Source organism: Anomaloglossus baeobatrachus, chromosome 7 (assembly GCF_048569485.1).
Source record: "Anomaloglossus baeobatrachus isolate aAnoBae1 chromosome 7, aAnoBae1.hap1, whole genome shotgun sequence".
Classification (NCBI taxonomy): Eukaryota; Metazoa; Chordata; class Amphibia; order Anura; family Aromobatidae; genus Anomaloglossus; species Anomaloglossus baeobatrachus.
In genome coordinates, this window is record NC_134359.1 from 55436615 (window position 1) to 55461996 (window position 25382).

General features: G+C 48.9%; 1 protein-coding gene across 1 annotated transcript in view; it reads left to right on the forward strand.

Annotated features, from left to right (window-relative positions):
• The window catches only part of SSB (small RNA binding exonuclease protection factor La), a 74560-nt gene that overhangs the window by 36105 nt on the left and 13073 nt on the right, over positions 1–25382 (forward strand). The window contains 2 exon segments of the mRNA XM_075317310.1: positions 22058–22198; positions 22315–22501. Of these exon segments, the coding sequence (XP_075173425.1) occupies positions 22058–22198; positions 22315–22501 (328 nt within the window).

A 25382-nucleotide genomic window follows, 5' to 3' on the forward strand; every position in this document is an offset into this window, starting at 1 on the left:
CTCACTGATTTGCTGTTCACCGCTCTCTGTCCGGACCCAGCGCCCTGAAGGCTTGGCTGCAAAAAAATTCAAAATAAAGAGGAGAAATGTCCAGCGCAGTCCTTAGATCATAAGTTAAAACCATCCAAAGTTTATTGGGGTAATTCCATAAAAAATGTGTACAAAGCGGTCAGCAGAATGAGTGAGGTAGATATTAGGACCCCATCGAACTATGCGTTTCGACACAATCTTAGTCATGTTCAAATGGGCAAAAAGTGTCTGTTTCATAAATGACAATGCTCACACCCATACTCATCATTAACACATGTGAAATCTTTCAAAACTTCCAATTCTGTTTTAGATATATGGAAGGAAGGGAGAGGGGAGGGGGGGTGCAGGACAATAAAAGTGTATATAAATGTGAATTAAAATTTTGGCATAGAAAAAATCAAAAACCTAAGAATAAGTATGCAGGTATTGAAAATTGTCGTATGTGTGTGGTTTTTTTTTTTTTTTTTATAAATATAGTTAATTGTTATCTAAATCAAGTGTTTTTGGATTATAAAATGATATTTCTTTGTCGCTCCTAATTGGGAGACCCAGACAATTGGGTGTATAGCTACTGCCTCCGGAGGCCACACAAAGCATTACACTTAAAAGTGTAGGCCCCTCCCCTTCTGCCTATACACCCCCCGTGGGATCACGGGTTCCTCAGTTTTCAAGCTTTGTGCGAAGGAGGCTGACATCCACGCATAGCTCCACTGTTTAGTCAGCAGCAGCTGCTGACTATGTCGGATGGAAGAAAAGAGGGCCCATACTAGGGCCCCCAGCATGCTCCCTTCTCACCCCACTCTTTGTCGGCGGTGTTTGTTAAGGTTGAGGTACCCATTGCGGGTACGGAGGCTGGAGCCCACATGCTGCATCCTTCCCCATCCCCCTTAGGGCTCTGGGTGAAGTGGGATTTTACCGGTCTCCAGGCACTGAGGCCGAGCTCCATCCACAGCCCCTGGGATCTGCTGGACATGGAGCTGAGTATCGTCAGGGACATGGCCCTGCTACATTAAGGTACTCTGTGTCCCCGTGCAAATCGCGCACACACACACCAGCATTGCTGGGTGTGTTAGTGCGCCCGGGACAACAGCGCTGCGCGCGTGTGCCACACTATCTTCAGCTAGCTGAAGGAGTTAATGGTTTGGAAACGGTCGCGCCGGCCGCTGCTGTCAGTTATAACTGCGGCGCGGCTGGGACTTGTGGTTCGCCGGGGACTTCCGCGCTCGCCGTGCATATTTGACGGCCGCGCTTACTACTACAGTCCCCGGCTTTTTGCGGCCTAGTTCGTTTCGTTCCCGCCCCCAGGCCTGCCAGTCAGAGTGGGGGCGGGACGCTGTGCAGAACGTCAGCGCCGAGGACTGGAGTTTACTTTACATACTCCAGCCCTCACACTGAACACAGTGAGACGCTGGTTTCCCGCTCTTCGTCTGAGGCACGCCCACGGTCCGCCCCTCTTCACTGAACGCCGGCAGCCATTCCTGACGGGCTGTTTGAGCTGGAGAAGGGGAGACAAGTTATGGGAGACCCAGGCACGGGATTCTAGCGACCACACACCCGCTTTCAGCGGGCGGTAAGCGGCACCTCTGGTGCCTACCCCACTTGTGCTGCAGTGTTCATTTGTATTTTTATGCTATACATTGCACTGTACTGGCGCTGGTAATTCTTCACTATATACCCTCTGGGATTGCTCTGAGACAACAGCATGTCGTCCGCAAAAACCAAGGGTGCCAAGGCACAGGCTTTCTATGCTGCCTGTACCGCATGTGGGGCTACTCTACCGGCAGGTTCCACTGACCCCCCCATTGTGTGCAGTGCTCGGCCCCTGTGGCACTTGTTCGGCCGGGGCCTCTGCTAGAGGTGACCCAGGGAGAACCACCTGTGAATACTGTCCAGGTGACGGGGACAGAGTTTGCAGCTTGCTGATAGATTATCTGTGACTATGACTAAAATCCTAGAAACTTTGCAGTCTAGACCAGTAACTCAGACCATGGGCACGGTTGAATCACTGTCCCCTGGTCCCCCTCAGTTGGAACAGCTCGGGGGTGTCCCACGCATTCCAGGGTGACGGCTCTGACACGGACGACAGTCCCAGACAGCCTAAGAGAGCTCGCTATGAGCGGCCCCCTACATCATATCACTGGTCAGGCTCTCAGCAGGAGGATTCTCTGTGTGATGAGCCGGAAATAGCTGATCAGGATTCTGATCCCGAGACCGCTCTCAATCTAGATACTCCTGATGGTGACGCCATAGTGAACAATCTTATCGCGTCCATCAATAAAATGTTGGATATTTCTCCCCCAGCTCCTCAAGTGGAGGAGTCAGCTTCACAGCAGGAGAAATTCCATTTCAGATTTCCCAAGCGGAAATTAAGTACTTTTCTGGACCATTCTGTCTTTAGAGAGTCAGTCCAGAAACACCACGCTTATCCAGATAAGCGTTTCTCCAAACGGCTTAAGGATACACGTTATCCCTTTCCTCCTGACGTGGTCAAGAGCTGGACCCAGTGTCCCAAGGTGGATCCCCCTATCTCCAGGCTTGCGGCTAGATCCATAGTTGCAGTGGAGGATGGGGCTGCACTTAAAGATGCCACTGACAGACAGATGGAGCTCTGGTTGAAATCCATCTATGAGGCTATCGGCGCGTCGTTTGCTCCTGCATTCGCAGCCGTATGGGCACTCCAAGCTATTTCAGCTGGTCTTGCACAGATTGACACGGTCACACGTACATCTGTTCCGCAGGTGGCATCCTTAACCTCTCAAATGTCTGCATTTGCGTCTTACGCGATTAATGCTGTCCTGGACTCTACGAGCCGTACGGCAGTGGCATCTGCTAACTCCGTGGTTTTACGCAGAGCCTTGTGGTTAAGGGAATGGAAAGCAGATTCTGCTTCCAAAAAAATGTTTAACCAGTTTGCCATTTTCTGGTGACCGGCTGTTTGGTGAGCGCTTGGATGAAATCATTAAACAGTCCAAGGGTAAGGATTCATCCTTACCTCAGCCCAGACAAAACAAACCCCAACAGAGGAGGGGACAGTCGGGGTTTCGGTCCTTTCGAGGTTCGGGCAGGTCCCAATTCTCCTCGTCCAAAAGGACTCAAAAGGATCAGAGGAGTTCAGGTTCTTGGCGGGCTCAGTCACGCCCAAAAAAGACAGCCGGAAGACCCGCTACCAAGGCGGCTTCCTCATGACTTCCGGCCTCCTCCCTCCGCATCCTCGGTCGGTGGCAGGCTCTCCCGCTTTGGCGACATTTGGCTGCCACAGGTCCAAGACCGTTGGATGCGAGACATTCTGTCTCACGGGTACAGGATAGAGTTCAGTTCTCGTCCTCCAACTCGATTCTTCAGAACGTCTCCGCCTCCCGACCGAGCCGATGCTCTCCTGCAGGCAGGTGCACTCTAAAGGCGGAAGGAGTGGTGATCCCTGTTCCTCTTCAAGAGCAAGGTCACGGTTTTTACTCCAATTTGTTTGTGGTACCAAAAAAGGACGGGTCTTTCCGTCCCGTTCGGGACCTAATACTTCTCAACAACCACGTGAGAACCAGACGGTTCCGGATGGAATCCCTCCGATCCGTCATCGCCGCAATGTCTCAAGGAGATTTCCTAGCATCGATAGACATCAAGGATGCTTATCTCCACGTACCGATTGCTCCAGAGCATCAGCGTTTTCTACGCTTCGTTATAGGAGACGAACACCTTCAGTTCGTAGCACTGCCTTTTGGTCTGGCGACAGCCCCACGGGTCTTCACCAAAGTCATGGCAGCTGTAGTTGCAGTCCTACACTCTCAGGGACACTCCGTGATCCTTTACTTAGACGATCTGCTGGTCGAGGCGCCTTCTCAAGAGGCATGCCAACACAGCCTGAACGTGGCGCTGGAGACCCTCCAGGGTTTCGGGGGGATCATCAACTTTTCCAAGTCGAATCTAACCCCGACCCAGTCGATAACATATCTTGGCATGGAGTTTCATACTCTCTCAGCGGTAGTGCAGCTTCCGCTTGTCAAATAGCGTTCATTGCAGACAGGGGTGCAATCTCTCCTTCAAGGTCAGTCACACCCCTTGAGACGCCTCATGCACTTCCTAGGGAAGATGGTGGCAGCAATAGAGGCAGTCCCTTTCGCGCAGTTTCATCTGCGTCCACTACAATGGGACATTCTCCGCCAATGGGACGGGAGGTCGAGGTCCCTCGACAGCAACGTCTCTCTCTCTCAGGCGGCCAAGGATTCTCTTCGATGGTGGCTGCTTCCCACCTCATTGTCGAAAGGGAAATCCTTCCTACCCCCCTCCTGGGCGGTAGTGACGACAGATGCGAATCTGTCAGGGTGGGGAGCAGTCTTTCTCCACCACAGGGCTCAAGGTACGTGGACTCAGCAAGAGTCCACTCTTCAGATCAACGTTCTGGAGATCAGAGCAGTGTATCTTGCTCTACAAGCCTTCCAGCAGTGGCTGGAAGGCAAGCAGATCCGTATTCAGTCGGACAACTCCACAGCGGTGGCATACATCAACCACGGAGGAACCAAGGAGGAATTCGCAGTCGGCAAGCCTTCCAGGAAGTCCGGCGGATTCTGACGTGGGTGGAAGACACGGCTTCCACCATATCCGCAGTTCACATCCCAGGCGTGGATAACTGGGAAGCAGACTTCCTCAGTCGCCAGGGTATGGACGCAGGGGAATGGTCTCTTCACCCGGACGTGTTTCAAGAGATCTGTCGCCGCTGGGGGATGCCGGACGTCCACCTAATGGCGTCTCGGCACAACAACAAGGTCCCAGTTTCATGGCACGGTCTCACGATCACCGAGCTCTGGCGGCAGACGCCTTAGTTCAAGATTGGTCGCAGCTCCGGTTTCCTTATGTGTTTCCACCTCTGGCTCTGTTGCCCAGAGTGCTGCGCAAGATCAGGTCCGACTGCCGCCGCGCCATCCTCGTCGCACCAGACTGGCCAAGGAGGTCGTGGTACCCGGATCTGTGGCACCTCGCGGTAGGCCAACCGTGGGCACTACCAGACCGACCAGACTTGCTGTCTCAAGGGCCATTTTTCCATCAGAATTCTGCGGCCCTGAACCTGACTGTGTGGCCATTGAGTCCTGGATCCTAGCGGGTTCAGGATTGTCTCAAGAGGTCATTGCCACCATGAGACAGGCCAGAAAACCTACCTCCACCAAGATATACCACAGGACGTGGAAAATATTCTTGTCTTGGTGCTCTGCTCAGGGAGTCTCTCCCTGGCCATTTAGTTTGCCTACTTTTCTTTCCTTCCTGCAATCCGGGTTGGAAAAAGGTTTGTCGCTCAGCTCCCTCAAGGGGCAAGTCTCAGCGCTATCTGTATTTTTTCAGAAGCGCCTAGCACGACTTCCTCAGGTACGCACGTTCCTGCAAGGGGTCTGTCATATCGTCCCTCCTTACAAGCGGCCGTTAGAGCCCTGGGATCGGAACAGGGTTCTAATTGTTCTTCAGAAGCCGCCTTTCGAGCCTATGAGGGATGTTTCCCTTTCTCGCCTTTCACTGAAAGTGGCCTTTCTAGTAGCGGTCACGTCTCTCCGGAGAGTGTCTGAGCTAGCAGCGCTGTCATGCAAATCTCCCTTCCTGGTGATTCACCAGGACAAGGTGGTTTTGCGCCCTATTCCGGAGTTTCTCCCTAAGGTGGTATCCCCGTTTCATCTTAATCAGGATATCTCCTTGCCTTCCTTGTGCCCTCATCCAGTTCATCAATGTGAAAAGGATTTGCATTTGTTGGATCTCGTGAGAGCGCTCAGGATCTACATTTCCCGCACGGCGCCCCTGCGCCGCTCGGATGCACTCTTTGTCCTTGTCGCTGGTCAGCGCAAAGGGTCGCAAGCTTCCAAATCCACCCTGGCTCGGTGGATCAAGGAACCAATTCTTGAAGCCTACCGTTCTGCTGGGCTTCCGGTTCCCTCAGGGCTGAAGGCCCATTCTACCAGAGCTGTGGGTGCGTCCTGGGCATTACGACACCAGGCTACGGCTCAGCAGGTGTGCCAGGCGACTACCTGGTCGAGCCTGCACACTTTTACCAAACACTATCAAGTGCATACCTACGCTTCGGCGGACGCCAGCCTAGGTAGACAAGTCCTTCAGGCGGCGACGGCCCACCTGTAGGGTAGGGCTGTTTTTACGGTCTTATCATGAGGGGTTATTATACCCACCCAGGGACTGCTTTTGGACGTCCCAATTGTCTGGGTCTCCCAATTAGGAGCGACAAAGAAGGGAATTTTGTTTACTTACCGTAAATTCCTTTTCTTCAGCGCTCTATTGGGAGACCCAGACAATTGGGTGTATAGCTACTGCCTCCGGAGGCCACACAAAGTATTACACTAAAAAGTGTAAGGCCCCTCCCCTTCTGGCTATACACCCCCCGTGGAATCACGGGTTCTCCAGTTTTAGCTTTGTGTGTGAAGGAGGTCATACATCCACGCATAGCTCCACGGTGTGTAGTCAGCAGTAGCTGCTAACTACTCGGATGGAAGAAAAGTGGGCACATATAGCGCCCCCAGCATGCTCCCTTCTCACCAGATGGTGCTTGAAAGGTTGAGGTACCTATTGCTGGTACAGAGGCTGGAGCCCCACATGCTGTTTTTCCTTCCACATCCCCCTGGAGGGCTCTGTGGAAGTGGGATCCTTCCGGCCACAAAGCCCTGAGGCCGGGCTCCATCCACAGACCCAGAACGAACCTGATGGATGTCGAGCATTGGTACAGTCAGGGACATGGCCCTGCATCTGTCAGGTACTCGGTGTCCCCGGCAGGCACAGAACGCTCCAGACTTGCTGGGCGTTATAGTGCGCCGGGGACATAAGCAATGGGGTTGTGTCACCTTAGTTATGGCTGGGTGACGGGTTATGTGTTTGGGAACTAGCGCCGACCGCTCCTGCGGCGGGGCGCAACTGCGACATGCAGGGCGCCGGGGACAGAGCGCCGACCGCGCTTTTACGGCGGCGGCGCTCCTAACTTTACTTCCCGGCTTTTGCGGCCTAGCGCCGCTTCGTTCCCGCCTCCGCCCTGTCAATCAGGGCGGAGGAGAGACGCTGTGCAATGGCCAGCGCCGGGGGCTGGAGCTTGATTTACATGCTCCAGCCCCCTCACGAGGCACAGTGAGAGCACGCTTTCCCGCTCTTCGTTTAGGAACGCCCAGAGCCGCCCATCTTCCTCACAGGACGCCGGCAGCCATTATTCATGCGGTCCGGCTGGGGACAGGCAGGCAGGCTCTGGGAGACTCAGACAGGGCGTCTGGCGGCCACACACCCGCTCTGAGGCGGGCGGTAAGCAGGCTGAAAGCCCCTCTTGTGCCACAGTGATTCTATTTGTGTACTTTCTTCTGGTGCCATATAGATATTGTATATATATTTGCACTGTAGGGCGCTTCTTGGCTATAGACCCCATATTGCGCTGAGGAGACAGCAACATGTCCTCCACAAAACGCAAGGGTCCCAAGGCGCGGGCTGTGTACACTGTCTGTACTGTTTGTGGGACTGATCTACCGGCAGGCTCCACTGACCACCATTGTGTGCAATGTTCCGTGCCTGTAACGCTTCGTCAGCCGGAGGTGGCAGTAGTAACCCAGGCAGAGACGCCTGTAAGTCCTGCCCCAGTAACAGGGACAGATTTTGCAGTTTTGGCTGGTCAGATGGCTGTCACTATGACAAAAATCCTTGAGGCCTTGCAAACCAGGCCAATTACTCAGGCTCCGGACACGGCTGTGTCCTTGCCCCCTGGTCCCCCTCAATTGGAGCGAGTCTGTACTTCAAGGGGCTCTCATGTATCACAGGCTGATGGCTCTGTTGGGATACCCCTGATGGTGACGCTATGGTCAATGACCTTATTTCGGCCATCAATAGTGCGTTGGATATTTCTCCCCCAGCTCCCTCAGCAGAGGAAGCTGCTGCACAGCAGGAGAAATTCCATTTCTTGTATCCCAAGCGTAAATTGAGTGCCTTTTTAGACCACTCTGACTTCAGAGAATCTATCCAGAAACACCACGCTCAGCCATACAAGCGTTTTTCCAGACGCGCTAGGGATACACGTTATCCGTTTTCCCCTGACGTGATCAAGCGCTGGACCCAGTGTCCAAAAGTGGATCCCCCTATTGCCAAGCTTGCGGCAAAGTCTATAGTCGCGGTAGAGGATGGCGCTTCACTTAAAGACGCCAACGACAGACAGATGGACCTTTGGTTGAAGTCTATCTATGAAACTATCGGCGCGTCGTTTGCCCCTGCATTCGCGGCCGTGTGGGCACTCCAAGCTATTTCAGCTGGGTTGGCACAGGTAGAGGCTGTCATGCAGCCAGCAGTGCCAAAGGTGTCGACCCTAACCTCACAAATGTCTGCGTTTGCGACCTACGCTATCAACGCGGTTCTGGAATCTACGAGCCGTACGTCGTTGGCGTCCGCCAACTCCGTAGTGTTGCGCAGAGCATTGTGGTTAAAGGACTGGAAAGCAGATGCTAGTTCCAAAAAATGTTTAACCAACTTGCCATTATCTGGAGATAGACTGTTTGGCGAGCAGCTCGCTGAAATCATCAAACAGTCCAAGGGTAAAGACTCGTCCTTACCCCAGCCCAGATCAAACAAACCTCAGCAGAAAAAGTGGCAGCCGAGGTCTCGGCCCTTTCGAGGCTCAGGCAAGGCCCAATTTTCCTCATTCAAAGGGACGCAGAAAGAACAAAGGAGCTCTGATTCATGGCGGGCTCACTCACGACCCAAGAAAGCAAACGGAGGAACCGTTTCCAAAGCGGCTTCCTCATGACTTTCAGCCGCCTCCCTCCGCATCCTCGGTCGGTGGCAGGCTTTCCCGTTTTTGCGGCATTTGGCTGTCACTGGTCAAAGACCGGTGGGTGACAGACATTTTGTCGCGCGGGTACAGAATCGAGTTCAGTTCCCGTCCTCCACCTCGGTTCTTCAGAACCTCCCCACATCCCGACCGAGCGGATGCCCTTCTGCAGGCGGTGAGCTCACTAAGAGCAGAAGGAGTGGTAATCCCTGTCCCCCCTCAGGAACGAGGGCGAGGGTTTTACTCCAATCTCTTTGTGGTTCCAAAAAAGGACGGCTCCTTCCGTCCTGTTCTGGACCTAAAAAGGCTCAACAAGCATGTGAACGCCAGGAGGTTCCGGATGGAATCCCTCCGGTCTGTCATTGCGTCAATGTCTCAAGGAGATTTTCTGGCATCAATAGACATCAAGGATGCGTATCTCCACGTACCAATTGCTACAGAGCACCAACGTTTTCTACGTTTGGTAATAGGAGACGAACATCTTCAGTTCGTAGCTCTGCCATTCGGTCTGGCGACAGCCCCACGGGTTTTCACCAAAGTCATGGCGGCAGTGGTAGCAGTCTTGCACTCCCAGGGACACGCCGTGATCCCTTATCTGGACGATCTACTTGTCAAGGCACCCTCTCAGGAGGCATGCCAACTCAGCCTGAATGTTACGCTGGAGACTCTCCAGTCTTTCGGGTGGATCATCAACTTTGCAAAGTCAAATCTGTCACCAACTCAGTCACTAACGTTTCTTGGCATGGAGTTCCATACTCTATCAGCGATAGTGAAGCTTCCGCTGACCAAGCAGAGGTCACTACAGATAGGGGTGCGGTCGCTTCTTCAGGGCCAGTCGCACTCCTTGAGGCGCCTCATGCACTTCCTAGGGAAGATGGTGGCAGCCATGGAAGCAGTTCCCTTTGCGCAGTTTCATCTGCGTCCTCTTCAATGGGACATTCTTCGCCAATGGGACGGGAAGTCGACATCCCTGGACAGAGAAGTCTCCCTTTCTCAGGCGGCCAAGGACTCTCTGCAATGGTGGCTTCTGCCCAACTCATTGTCACAGGGAAGATCCTTCCTACCTCCATCCTGGGCAGTGGTCACGACAGACGCGAGTCTGTCAGGGTGGGGAGCAGTCTTTCTCCACCACAGGGCTCAGGGGACGTGGACTCAGCAAGAGTCCACCCTGCAGATCAATGTTCTGGAGATCAGAGCAGTGTATCTGGCACTTCTAGCCTTCCAGCAGTGGCTGGAAGGAAGGCAGATCCGAATCCAGTCGGACAACTCCACAGCGGTGGCATACATCAACCACCAAGGAGGGACGCGCAGTCGGCAAGCCTTCCAGGAAGTCAGGCGGATTCTGACGTGGGTGGAGGACACAGCATCCACCATATCCGCGGTACACATCCCGGGCGTAGAAAACTGGGAAGCAGACTTCCTCAGTCGCCAAGGGATAGACGCAGGGGAATGGTCCCTTCACCCGGACGTGTTTCAGGAAATCTGTCGCCGGTGGGGGGTGCCGGACGTCGACCTCATGGCGTCTCGGCACAACCACAAGGTCCCGGCATTCATGGCGCGGTCGCGCGATCAAAGGGCTCTGGCGGCAGACGCTTTGGTCCAAGATTGGTCGCAGTTCCGACTCCCATATGTATTCCCGCCTCTGGCACTCTTGCCCAGAGTGTTGCGCAAGATCAGATCCGATTGCACCCGCGTCATACTCGTCGCCCCAGACTGGCCGAGGAGATCGTGGTACCCGGATCTGTGGCATCTCACGGTCGGCCGACCGTGGTCACTTCCAGACCGGCCAGACTTACTGTCCCAAGGGCCGTTTTTCCATCAGAATTCTGCTGCCCTGAACCTGACTGTGTGGCCATTGAATCCTGGATCCTAGCGTGTGCAGGATTGTCTCAAGGAGTTGTTGCTACCATGAGGCAGGCTAGGAAGCCCACGTCTGCCAAGATCTACCACAGGACGTGGAAGATTTTCTTATCATGGTGCTCTGCTCAGGGAGTGTCTCCCTGGCCATTTGCATTGCCTGCTCTTCTTTCCTTCCTACAATCGGGGTTAGAAAAAGGCTTGTCGCTTGGCTCACTTAAAGGGCAAGTCTCGGCACTATCAGTGTTTTTTCAGAAGCGTCTGGCACGTCTGTCTAAGGTGCGCACGTTTCTACAGGGGGTTTGTCATATTGTACCCCCGTACAGGCGGCCGTTAGATCCATGGGATCTGAATAGGGTACTAGTTGCTCTACAGAAGCCGCCTTTCGAGCCTTTGAAAGAGGTTTCCTTTTCTCGCCTGTCACAGAAAGTGGTGTTTCTAGTGGCGATCACGTCTCTTCGGAGAGTGTCTGAGCTGGCAGCACTGTCTTCCAAGGCTCCTTTCCTGGTGGTCCACCAGGACAAGGTGGTTTTGCGCCCCACTCCAGAATTTCTTCCTAAAGTAGTATCTGATTTCCATCTAAATCAGGACATTTGCTTACCTTCTTTCTGTCCTCATCCGGTTCACCGGTATGAAAAGGATTTGCATTTGTTAGATCTGGTCAGAGCAATCAGAATCTACATCTCCCGCACGGCGCCCTTGCGCCGCTCCGAGGCACTTTTTGTCCTTGTCGCTGGTCCGCGCAAGGGATTGCAGGCTTCTAAAGCCACCCTGGCTCGATGGATCAAAGAACCAATTCTGGAAGCCTACCGTTCGGCTGGACTTCCGGTTCCATCAGGGCTGAAGGCCCATTCAACCAGAGCCGTGGGTGCGTCCTGGGCATTACGCCACCAGGCTACGGCTCAACAGGTGTGCCAGGCAGCTACCTGGTCCAGTCTGCACACTTTCACCAAACATTATCAGGTGCATACCTATGCTTCGGCGGATGCCAGCCTAGGTAGAAGAGTCCTGCAGGCGGCGGTGGCTTCCCAGTAGGGGGGCGCTGTCTTGCAGCTCTGACAAGAGGTATTTCTTTACCCACCCAGGGACAGCTTTTGAACGTCCCAATTGTCTGGGTCTCCCAATAGAGCGCTGAAGAAGAAGGGAATTTTGTTACTTACCGTAAATTCCTTTTCTTCTAGCTCTTATTGGGAGACCCAGCACCCGCCCTGTTGTCCTTCGGGATTTTTGGTTTTGTTTGCGGGTACACATGTTGTTCATGTTGAACGGTTTGTCAGTTCTCCGATGTTATTCGGAGTTAATTTGTTTAAACCAGTTATTGGCTTTCCTCCTTCTTGCTTTGGCACTAAAACTGGAGAACCCGTGATTCCACGGGGGGTGTATAGCCAGAAGGGGAGGGGCCTTACACTTTTTAGTGTAATACTTTGTGTGGCCTCCGGAGGCAGTAGCTATACACCCAATTGTCTGGGTCTCCCAATAAGAGCTAGAAGAAAAGGAATTTACGGTAAGTAACAAAATTCCCTTCTTCTTCTAGCTCCAATTGGGAGACCCAGCACCCGCCCTGTTTGCTTAGGGATTTTTGTTTGTTCGGGTACACATGTTGTTCATGTTGAATGGTTTCGGTTCGCCGATGTTCCTTCGGATTGAATTTGTTCTTAAACCGGTTATTGGCTTTCCTCCTTCTTGCTTTGGCACTAAAACTGAGGAACCCGTGATCCCACGGGGGGTGTATAGGCAGAAGGGGAGGGGCCTTACACTTTTAAGTGTAATGCTTTGTGTGGCCTCCGGAGGCAGTAGCTATACACCCAATTGTCTGGGTCTCCCAATTGGAGCTAGAAGAAAAGGAATTTACGGTAAGTAAACAAAATTCCCTTCATTTAATTATTTTTAATACACCCGCAATTCTAGCCTATAATCACATATTTTTATTATTCTGGAGGTAGATTAAATTGACTATTTATATAAATACATCTATTTATAAAGGAGGGGACATGGATAAGGGATATTCTATAGCATACCAATGATTTATTTTTATTAATGTATTGAATATCTTATTTTATTAGTAGTTTTTATTAAATTCTTGAATTTTTTTTATTGTATTTATGTATAATTATTTTTACCAAATATTAAGATATAATATGAATAAACTATTATAGACATCTCTCCAATAAAAGATTGTTTTATAAATTTATATTTATATTGGTGTATGATAAAGGTCAAGTTGTCTTTATCATCTTAAAATTCATGTATCAAAATGATTTATTCATACCTCCTATAGTCGCATCTGCCTTTCAAGAAAGAACAAATGTTAAATTATGTCATATGGTTGTACTAAATTGTTGCTGATATAGTGAAGGAAAAATCCAAGAAATATATTTAAAATGGTTACAAAACAGAATCTCAGTTTCAACAAGACTTTATATTAGGAAATAAGAGGATGAAATTATTTTTCATCCATTGAGGTTTCAATAAAAAAAAATTATTATATTATATATATATTTTTTTTTTTTTTTTTTTATTGAAACCTCAATGGATGAAAAATAATTTCATTTTGATGAATTTTATAATGATAAAAACTTTCCCTTCATCATACACCAATATAAATTTATAAAACACTTTTTATTGGAGGGATGTCTCTATAATCGTTTATTCATATTATATCTTAATATTTGGTAAAATAATTATACATAAAATAAATTCTTTCAAGAATAATTTAATAAAAACTAATAAAATAAGATATTCAATATGGAGAATAAAAATCAATTATTGGTATGCTATAGAATATCCCTTATCCATCTCCCCTCTTTTTTATAAATAGATGTATTTATATACATAAATAAAAAGTCAATTTCATCTACCTCCAGAATAATAATAATGTGATTATAGGTTAGAATATTGTATTAAAAATAATTTAAATATCATTTTATAAATCAAAAACACTTTTGATTTAGGTAACAATTTATTATACAACTATAATGAATTATATTTATAAAAAAATATGATGTGACAATTTTCAATACCCGCATACTTATTCTTATGGTTTTTTTTTTGTTTTTTTTTTCTTCTCTATGCAAAAACTTTAATTTACATTTTATATACACTTTTTTTATTGTCCTGCACCCCCTCCCCTCTCCCTTCCTTCATTCAATATATCTAAAACAGAACTTTCGAATTGGAAGTTTTGTAAGATCTCACATGTGTTAATGAGGAGTACGGGTGTGAGCATTGTCATTTAGGAAACTGACACTTTTCTTTCCCAGGACCTGTGAGGTCCTACCCATGTGACCAGAAGGGGCGGGGCCTCAGCCAACAAAGCTGATAACATGAGGCAACATTTTCCTATTGCATGAGGCCCCGCCTCTTCTGGTCACATGGGTATGACCTCACAGGCCCTGGGAGAGAAGTTACATCGATTTGTATAATACTTAGAATTAGCATAACAGGGGGAGGGGATAACTATGAATACCCTCCCAGATATTATCTGCTCCTCAGCTGCTGTCACTCAAGAAGCTGCCAATTTTATAAACTTTACTTTCTTGGATTTCAAAACCTTAACATCCGAGCAGACCACTAAAGGTATGTATAGAATCAGCCTGATAAAGCCAGTATAGCACTGGCTGCAGGTTATATACGAAAATCCTGGTGATTGGTTTACTTATTGCATTTAAAAGGGAACCAATGGTGAAGGTAAAGGGTCAGTTGCGATTGCAATAGTCCTACTACATATAATTTCAGTGCTCCTGGTTGATCCTGTGCAGGGCAATTCCTATTAGCTAGCTGCCAGTCATATCTCCGCTCTGCAATATGGCTGGAAATTGAGAGATGCTCCTGTGAGGGATAATGTTGGAGCTCATACCAGGAAGAATCTGTATGTGTGCTAGTAACTAAGACAGATATACTACTGCAATAAACTGTGTATAGATTGAGGGCTACACAGTGCCCATTGTAAAACATATAGCACTGAGAGGAGTCATCTACCTGCAGCAGGATGGGGTGCTGTCTAGATGGGCTGAGAGACGTGATATATTGCAGGATGGGGCTGTGTTTACAGGTGCTGAGAGAAGTGATATACTGCAGGATGGGGTGTTGTCTAGATGGGCTGAGAGACGTGATATATTGCAGGATGGGGCTGTGTCTACAGGTGCTGAGAGACGTGATATACTGCAGGATGGCGCTGTGTCTACAGGTGCTGAGAGATGTGATATACTGCAGGATGGGGCTGTGTCTACAGGTGCTGAGAGACGTGATATACTGCAGGATGGGGCTGTGTCTACAGGTGCTGAGAGACGTGATATACTGCAGGATGGGGCTGTGTCTACAGGTGCTGAGAGACGTGATATACTGCAGGATGGGGCTGTGTCTACAGGTGCTGAGAGACGTGATATACTGCAGGATGGGGCTGTGTCTACAGGTGCTGAGAGACGTGATATACTGCAGGATGGGGCTGTGTCTACAGGTGCTGAGAGACGTGATATATTGCAGGATGGGGCTGTGTCTACAGGTGCTGAGAGACGTGATATACTGCAGGATGGCGCTGTGTCTACAGGTGCTGAGAGACGTGATATACTGCAGGATGGGGCTGTGTCTACAGGTGCTGAGAGACGTGATATACTGCAGGATGGGGCTGTGTCTACAGGTGCTGAGAGACGTGATATACTGCAGGATGGGGCTGTGTCTACAGGTGCTGAGAGACGTGATATACTGCAGGATGGGGCTGTGTCTACAGGTGCTGAGACGTGATATACTGCAGGATGGGGCTGTGTCTACAGGTGCTGAGAGACGTGATATACTGCAGGATGGGGCTGTGTCTACAGGTGCTGAGAGACGTGATATACTGCAGGATGGGGCTGTGTCTACAGGTGCTGAGAGAAGTGAGACACTGCAGGATGGAGTTTAATACAGTGGGGCTGAGTAAAGAGACTGCAGGATGGGGCTCCATATATAGGTGTTAAAAAGTTTTGTTGCCTGCTGCTGACAGATTAGTGGTGTGAAACGCCAAAATGCTATCATGTGTATCAGTTGAACAGCACTTGCAGTTTCACATCTGATCTGACAGCAGCAGGCAACACACAGCTCTTTACTGCTTAGTAATTACAAGCTCCATTGTATAAGAATGCAGGACATTTGACTGCGGCTATAAACCAGCAAATTATATAAAGCCATGTGTTTTTCTGATATAGATGGCAGAAAATAAAACAGGCAGGTACTGGATGCAGAAGCAAAGGGTTCATTCAGCTATGTAAATTGTTTGTACAGGCAGAAAGGTACAAGAAACTTACAGGAATAATCCTTTGACACCTCAACCCTTTAACACCTCAACCTGCACCAATCAAAAATATTGGGACAGTGACAAGTTTTAGCTGTTTACCAAAACATTTAAAGGGTTATAAAATGAATATGGGCTTAAAGTACAGACTCACAGCTTTAATTTCAGGGTATTTAAAATTATTACATTGCCAACTGGAGGTAGGAATTACAAAGCTATAATATGTAGCTTCCTCTTTTTAAGTGACCAAAAGTAATTGGACAATTATCTGAAAAGCTCTATGGGCTGCATGTGCTTTTCTCTTAATCAATTAAGCAGATAAAAGGTCTGGAGCTGATTCCAGGTGTAGCATTTTCATTCAGAATCTGTTGCTGTGAACCCACATGTGGTCAAAGGTGCTATTGAGATGGAAAGGAAACAGACCATTAGGCTAAAATAAAGCTGCCCACGTCTGGAAAACATTCATTGGATAGGTGCAACAAAGATGAATCTGTACCAGACTAATGGGAAGATGAAAGTATGGAGAAGGCTTGGAATGGCTGCTGATCCCAAGCCTAGCACACCATAAGACATGGTGGAGGCGGTGTGATGGCCGGGCATGCATGGCTTCCATTAGCCTCGGGTCACTCGTGTTTGAGACTGAAGCAGCCGGTTGTGTTCCGAAATGGACAGGGCGATACTTTCTGCTCAAATTCAACCCAATTTAGCAAGGTTGATTGGATGGCGCTTCACATTACAGATAGGCAGTGACCCCCTAACTGAGCAACTCAGGTATTTAAGGAAAAGTAGTAGTCTGCAGACAGTCAATCACCAGATCTCAATCCCATCGAGCTGTGTTTTTACATACTTAAGAAGGCTTAAAAATATTACCCCACCATTGTTGGGGGGGGGGGGGGGGGGGGAAATAGCGACCCTGACCCATGTGCGGTTCTGGTTCGGTGCCCGGCGGCTGTCCCTACCAGAGCCGCCGCTTCCTCCCTGGTTGGTGTCCCTGCTCTGTGCCCGGTGGCTGTCCCAGCAGGTGGTTCGCAAGGAGCTAAGCGAACCTGTTTGCCCCTGCGGTCCTTGATTGGCGCCCAGCGGTTGTCTCTCCCAGAGACACTGCTTCCTTCCCGGCTTGTGTCCCTGCTCGGTGGTTATGCTGGCAGGTGGTTAGCATGGAAACGAGGAGGTACGTGCATCGGTATTTACACCAGCGGTCCTGGCTTGGCTCCCTCCGTGTCTACCATGGAGGAGCATCGGGTGATGACCCTGGAGCAGCGGGGGCAGAAGCAGTCGTAGCACCGAGGAAGCGGTGGTAGTCAATCCGGCGCGCAGGAGTTCCCCAGTAGCTACTCATTCTACTGAGCTGCAGAGAGTAAGTGACCCCCGTTTGTATTCCTATCATCAATGGGGATTTCTCTCCGTGTGGAGATGCCAAGGCAGAAGAGGAGCAAACACTACCAGTAGGGGTTCTCCCTTCTATGTATTCCTCTTCCCTCTGAAGGCTGGAAGACGTTGGGAAATTCTTACCCCCAAAGGCCAATAGCTGAGAATCTGGGCCTGACCTCCAGTGATGTGAGCAGCTGTCGGAGTCCCTGGAGGGGGTGTCCCGGCGGGTCATTCCAACAGCCTTTAGCAAACCACATAGATGGGAAGGGGGCTGCAGGCTGCCGGGACTCTGGAGGGACCTCGGATCGGCCTCCCGGTCCTCTTCAGCTTCATCCCCTTAAGTCAATGGGGGCAGGCCGGGCCTTCCGAGAGTTATTAATCACCATGGGTTGGAGGTCAGGGCTGCAACAGGTCTGTGGTGGCGGCAGGACCAGAATCACTGGAGGATCCCGGGTTCAGTGGAAGGGAACAGATTAATCTCCATTACTTCCTATCCATAATGCAGTCAATAGCTTAGTGCAAGAGCTGTTCAGAGGACTTGTCCTCCCTCTTTGTTCAGTAGAATTCTCCCCTCCTGAAAAGCTTCTTCCCTAGGGGGTCCTTGTCCTCGGATCAACGTGACAGTCGCTGAGTCGGCAGCACAGTCATCTCTGCCACTTTAGTTAACTTGCCGGTTCCATCGGGGGAGCCCTTAGACCGGCAGTCCCTGGGGTCTGTATAGCTGGAGTCTCTAAGGACCTGGCTACAACAATTGGAGTTCAGGTCAAGGAAGTGGCACCTCGCGTTCAAATCCTCGCTGCCATACCTCGAGCTAATGGAGCTGCGGCTTTTGGACTGAGGAATCTGCTGTATCTTACTGCCGTCGGCATATGTCAGCTAGGAATTCACTGGGGTGAAGGGATAGCCGAGAGACTTCCAGTCCTTGTCTAGCTTATCTGCCATGCCTTGTGACGTCGACTATCTGTTGCCGCAGCTTCAGCAGGATAATGTTTACTGGAAGGGTGCAGTCCTCCACCTGAGATGGATGGATGGCTAGAGGACCAGGCTTCATGTTGACAATTCTAGTAAAGATTAGAGGGAAAACCAGCCTGCCCTGCAGCAAGCAGTGGAAGGCTTTCTCAGAAAAATCCGTTCGGTTGGCCGTTCCCAGAGGAGTAGATGGCTTTGTTTTTTTTTTTTTTCTCCGCTGTTCTCTCGTAAGAACATAAGACAGCTCATTCTGGACTTTTTATTGTATTAACCGCCTCAACCACTACCCCCGTATATCCTCCTTCCTCCTTTCCAGGTGGATGTTGTGTGGCAGTTCTAGTTCTTACGGCCCCGTATTAGCACATTCTAATTCCCGTTCCTGTCAAAGGTTCTCTGAGTGACCCTCCCTAGCAAGAGTGTTGAAGCATCAGTGAGGGGGAGTTCTTCCTTGTCCCCTACCTGGGTACCTACTACACACAGGACAGCAGCCCTCCACACGACAGCCCTGTTGGGTCTGATCCTGGACTCTTGTTCCCAGCTCTGCCTCCCGCTTCAGGAGATGGTGTTTTCGATTGGGACTTGAGCCTCCTGTCTTCTCAGACCCAGTCCTCGCTCTGGAACGCGATCTCCTTATGGAGTCCGTGGTAGCATGCGTTCTGGCAGTTCCCTGGGCACTATTCCTTACCCATTCCCGTGGAGGTGTTGAGGGCGCGAAGGCTATTCCGAGGGTGTCTGGTTGACCAGCTGGGGTCCCTTGGTCACTCCCAGTTAGGACGTCCTCAAATACGGACACCAGCACATTGGGGTTGGGGGGGGCTCATGTGAGGGATCAGGTGGTTCAGGTAGCCTGGGGTCCACAGGAAAGTCCGGGCGCCTCGACTTTCAGGGAGCTATGCGCCATGGCAATAGGTTACACTTGTCTCCGGATAGTGGGAAGGCGCGTAATGGTGCTTTCGGACCACAGGAGGGCTGGTCATACAACAATCGCCAAGGGGGCACAAGATCTCCCTTCCCTTAGGGGGCGGTTACCTAAGTTGTTCCCTGGCGCAAGTTCAGTTCTCTCCCTCACAGGCGCTTCGGATCCAGGGGGTAGACAGTGTTGCATCTGGCCTCCTAGGGGTATGGTATATTCAGTGGGTTGTCTTCAGCCAGTTGGGGCTTTTTGGATCCCATATTATTGGCCTCCTAGCTCCGGGCCCACCGCTGGAGTAGACCAGTTGTTCTCTCGCCTTCTCGACACACCTTGGGCGGTGGCTACTTCCAGATTATAGGGAACAGGTCCCTTATACCTTCCCGCCCTTAAACTTGCTTCGGCGGTAATACAAAAAAAATGCATAGTGGGCCAGAAGTGAGTCTTCTCTGCTAGCCCCTTTGGCCATGGAGGTGGGGGTTTTTGACCCGAAGGATGTAGGTATCACATCCTTGGCTCCTCCTAGGGAGGTCAGTCCTCTCCTAGGGTTCCTTTTCTCCACTCTCAGATTGGGCTTTCATTTGCCTGCCTGACAACTGTGGGGCGACTGTTAGGGGGCTGAGGATTCTCCCTGCAATTGATCCACTCTCTTTTGTGTGATGGGGCAGGCTGCCCCCTGGATTCCATAAGAGTAAGGTCGGAATTCCTCTCCTCAGGTTGGGGTCCAGTTAGGGGGCCTCCTATTGGGGTTTTTCTAGCTGCTTTTTTTTTTTCTTTCTTTTGGTGGATCAGGAGGTGTTTGTCTCTGTATGCCCCTTTAAAAGTCAAGTGGCAACCTTATCTGCGCTGTAAGGTTCAGTTTTTTGCCAGGTAATTGTTTCTGAATTCTTGAGGTTCCCCTTGATTCCCCTTCTCAATCTCCTCTTCGATACCTGAAGGTTGCCGGACTAGTCGTCTTCTGTCTACCCAGGGGGTTAATTATCTTCAGGCCCTGTCGGTGCGTTCCCATTGTATGCTATTGGCATGACTGACCGAGTACTCCTTCTTTTTTTTTTTTTACAAGGCGGAGAGGCTGCACAGCTTGGTTGTCGGACTGTCTTTGCTGCATTCCCTAGCGGTCACCAGTCTTGCAGACGTAGCCTAGCTCTGTTTTTTGCTCTATGGCCCTAGAAAGAGGTGTTCAGCTTCTACGGGATCGATAGTTAGGTGGGTTGTGTCAGCCATTACGGTGGCTTACTTAGCCCGGGACAGGCCAATCCCACTGGGTATTACTGCTCATTCTACCAGAGCGGTGTCGACCTTCTGGACCGAGAGCGGCTGTGGCTTTGGAGCTGGTCGGTCAGACTGCAACCTAGTCCTCTCCTGCGACCTTTTTAAGCGCTGTCGTTTGACTTGTCGGCCACGGTGGATTTGACCTTGGGTAGACTGGTGCTACAGGCTGTGGTCCCTCCCTGATGTTTTGTCTTCAGAATCTCTCTGGTGGCGCTGTCGTGGCTTTTAAGTGTATATTCAATCTAGTATTAATATAGTTTAAATTTCATATTAAATGTCTGCATATATCTGCGCCTACAGAGGCCTGCTGTATTTTATCATGTAGGCATAGTGGCTTGCACCTATTCACACTTGCTTGGAGGTGCTGGTCAGTTATGTGGTTTTTTTTTTTTTGTTGTTTTTTTTTTTTTTATTACTGCTCTCCCATCAGCCCAAAGATGTTTTTAATTGGTGCTGGAGGAGCTTCCAGAAAAATTCAAGTTCCCCACTGACTTACATTTATACTTTTGGTATGAGTCAAGCTCATTTGATTGCTAGTTAGTGATGAGTGAGCCTCGGGTGCTCAGTACTCCAAAATGAGCAGTTGGATGGGTGTGACAAGTACTCTAGTTTAAGGCTGCGTGCCCGCAATCAGCGTTTGCATCGTTGGACACAGCGTGCTTCAGCTGCGTCCACATACGCTGCGTTGTACAGTACAAGCACAGTGAATGGGACTTTTAGAAATCCCGTGCCCACTGTGGTTGTTTTTTCCACAGCAAACACTGACCTGCGGTGCGTGTTTCCAGACCGCAGCATGTCAATTTTTTGCTGCGGATTTGCATGTGTCCTCCGTAGGGAGAGCACAGCGAGGAGACCGCAGCGCACTTAACCCTGGTTCTGGGTATGGGTAGCTGCAGTCTCCTGCAGAGGAGACTCACGGACCCGCAGGTCAGAACCCGCTGTGTTCAGGACGCAGTGAGTCCTGATTGTTGACACACATAACCTAAGGGAAGTCAATGGGGAACGCAAACATTTTCCACACTATTTTCCCGGAAAGATACTAGAGTTCCACATTCCATTAAACTGATACTTGAGTCTTACATATCCAACTGCTCCTTTTCACTGGCCAAATATTGTTTGGACTTAACTATGTGGATTTAAAATTGTATGTATGTATGTATATAATTTTATATTGTATTATTGCACTGTAGTACTCGGGATAGTATCTGTCTTAGTATAGTATCTGTCTGTCAGTCTCCCACTGACATCTTATTACCTCACACATAAGCTTCTTATACTAAGTTTATTTTGTTCCTATTGCAACCACTGACAGTTGCTATTAATAGCCTGTAACTCCCACCTCCATTCAGTTTAATGGAGGCAGGATTTTTGGAGAGTAACTGTAAAGTGCGGGGTTACATTTTCCTGTCCAGTCAGTCTGACGTTCCTTGAGTCACATGGAGTGTCTGCCATATCTAAAATCCCAATTTTGCACAATGTGGATTCCTTTAGCGGACATACACATACACGCAGCTTTATATGTTAGTTAAATAACTATTTTTGCATCAAATTCCAGGTGAACATTACCTTTTACCCTTTTTATATACCTAAACAATCTTATGTCTTACAGAAATCATTAGACGAACAGATGGGCTGTCTCCTAAAATTCTCCGGCGAACTGGACAACATGACTTCCAGAGAAGATGTTCACGCTTTATTCCAGAGTCACGGTGAAATAAAATGGATTGATTTTAGCAGGGGGGCCAAAGAGGTAAATGTCCCTCCTTTTACATTTACTGCCTAATGCCTGGCGTCTGCTCCTGTTTCCTATGGCTATGATCTTGTAGATTTGGAATTATTTTTTTTTTTTCTCTCTCTCTCCCAAAGGGAATCATATTATTTAAAAGCAATGCAAAAGAAGCGTTGGAGAAGGCTAAAGCTGCAAATGACGACAACTTACAGTTGAAAGAAAAGGATGTAAACTGGGAACTTCTTGAGGGTGATGTGGAGAAAGCGGCTTTAAAGAAAATCATGGAAGATCAACAAGAATCTTATAATAAATGGAAAGGAAAAGGTGAGTAGGCGGCTACAGGGAATTACTTGCTGTAGCATGTGTATAATATAAATAAATAAATATATATATATATATATATATATATATATATATATATATATATATATATATATATATATATATATATATATATATATATATATATATATATATATATATATATATATATATATATATATATAATATAATTTTTATATTTTTTTTTTTTTCCTTTATCTTGCAGCTCTTTAGCTGTGCTGTAATAGGGGAAATGCTGATCTGCATGGCTCAATACAATAAATTATATTGATAAAGGACTCTCAGTAATGTGGAGGGAAGGTTGTTTTAAAGGGGTGGTTCACCCATTTTTTTTATTTTCCCAATGAGTGTCACTTACCATTGTATGCATCTTCTCCATTGGCTTGTATTTCCAGTTCTGGCATTGAGCGGCGCTATCCTGCACGCTCAGTGCCAGTCACATGACCCCCTGGAGCTGTGGCCGCCAGTATCCTCTGACGTCCCGGCATTTCCGGGCTCTCAAACTTGACGCTTACGTCAGAGGATGCAGCGCCACTCACACTGATTGACTGGGCTGTGGGCAGTGACTACCGCACGTCACAGCCCAGCATCGAGGGGAGGATCTGGAGGACGCCAGTGTGGAGCAGTGAAGGCAGAGCGCGCCGCTTACCATCGATCAGCTGTGGGAGGTACGGGCTCCAGTGTGGAGTACAGGGGGTTTTCCTCCGCTGAAATCCACCCTGTCACGCAAGTATGTGATCACACTGTCCACCCGCCCGCTGTGCTCAGCTGTCAGGAGAGCGGGCGGTGTCGGCAGTGTGATCATATAATCCTACCAGCAGCACAAGTGACCGGACGCTGCATGGGACCAATCTGCTCCACTCTGTCACCTGCACAACAAGTCCCAGAGTGGAGACAGTGACATGCTCTGCTCTGACAGTGTGCTATGTCACTATCTGTCTCCACTCTGGGACTCGTTGTGCAGGTGACCGGATGATACATGTCACTGTCTCCACTCTGTGACTTCTGCTGTATAGTACCAACTATATACACCATGATTAGGCAGTGCACACAGGAAGGAGGGGAGGGAACAGTTTGGGTGCAGCTCAGAGTGGGTGTGAGATAGATTGCTAGTTACTGCAAAGGATTATGGAAGTTGTAGTAACTGAACCCAGGAAGTCAAGAGAGCGATTAACTCCATCAGAGCTGGAGCCAGAAATGAAGATGTTATGCTAGAGCATGATAAAAGGTAATATTGGTAAAATAACGTGATGGATGTGTGGAGAGACACATAATAGCAAGATTTATCAGAAAAAAAAAAAAATCAAGTTTTGGTAACTGGACAACTTCTTTAAGGGCTGATGACAAAAAAAATACAACTTCTCAAAGGCTTTAGATGCCATTTGCAACTTCTTGCTATTTTATGGATTGAATCTGGACATGTTCCCTATGCAGATGAGGTCTGAGCCAGATTTTAGTTTGTTGTAAACTTATTCCAGAAGTAGGATTTTTCTACCTTGCATTCCCCCAAATGTAAACTATATCAAATCAAGAATACGCATAAGATAATGCAAGGTTTATTATAATCAGATCTGCTTTCTCTGCCATGACTGACTCCTTTTCAATTTGCTAGTAAAAGATGGAGACCCATTTCCCATTACTGTTGCTTATAAGATTCCATGGAGGTGATCGAGTGAGATGGCCATTCTACCGAAGCAGTTAACTTAAATATTACCGTATTTTTCGCTTTATAAGACGCACTTTTGTTCCCCCAAATTTTGGGGGAAAGTAGGGGGTGCGTCTTATAAGCCGAATATACGGTGTGTGTGTGTGTGTGTGTGTGTGTGTGTGTGTGTGTGTGTATATATGTATATGTGTGTATATATATATATATATATAATGTGTATGTGTGTGTATATATATATATATATATATGTGTATGTATATGTATGTATATATATATATATATATGTGTATATGTATGTGTGTGTGTATATATATATGTGTATATGTATGTGTATATATATATATATATATATATATATGTGTGTGTATATATATTATATAATGTACACTGCAGCGTCCAGGGGAGGTGGGGGCAGCAGCTCTGGAGCACAGGGGAACGCTGCGGGCTGCTGCCTTTGATCTCCTGCACCCGCTCATATAATATGCACAGCCGCTGTCCATCTCCAATGGTGCTGAAATCGCACGCAGTGAGGGGCTGGGGCAGCGGTGCATAGTATATGAGCCTGCGTCCCAGTGTGATCGCACATGCCCACCCCTGTGTTAGATTTGGCCCCCAGGCTGCTGCTCATTCTAAAATAAAAAAGCTTTACTTAACCCTGCAGCGTTTCTCCCCGTGTCCCTGCTTCCACTGTGATCAGGCAGGCAGAGAGCTTAGCCTGCTGTGCCGATCACATGACCGCACTGAGAACCAGGAAGTGGAAGAACAGAAGCACGGAGCCAGACAGGAGGGAGCTCAGCGCTGGAGGAGATAAGGAAAGAGGGTTTTATTTTACTTTGGGCAGCAGCCTAGGGGCCATATCTGACACAGGGGGACTTGTGCGATCTATATAGGGGCCATGGGCAGCACTATGGGGGAGATATCTAACACAGGGGGACTTGTGCAATCTATAGGGGCCATGGGCAGCAGCATGGGGGCGTTATCTAACACGGGAACGTGTGCAATCCATAGGGGACCATAGGCAGCACAGGGGAACGTGTGCCATCACAAGGGGGCTATATTCAATATAAGGGGGCCATATCCAGATTAAGGGGGCTAATTTTAGGATGGGGGGCTATGAGGGACATATACCCTATATGATTTGTTAGAGGGACACTGGCATTATAAGATGGACCCCATTTAACATTAAAAAAAAAAAAT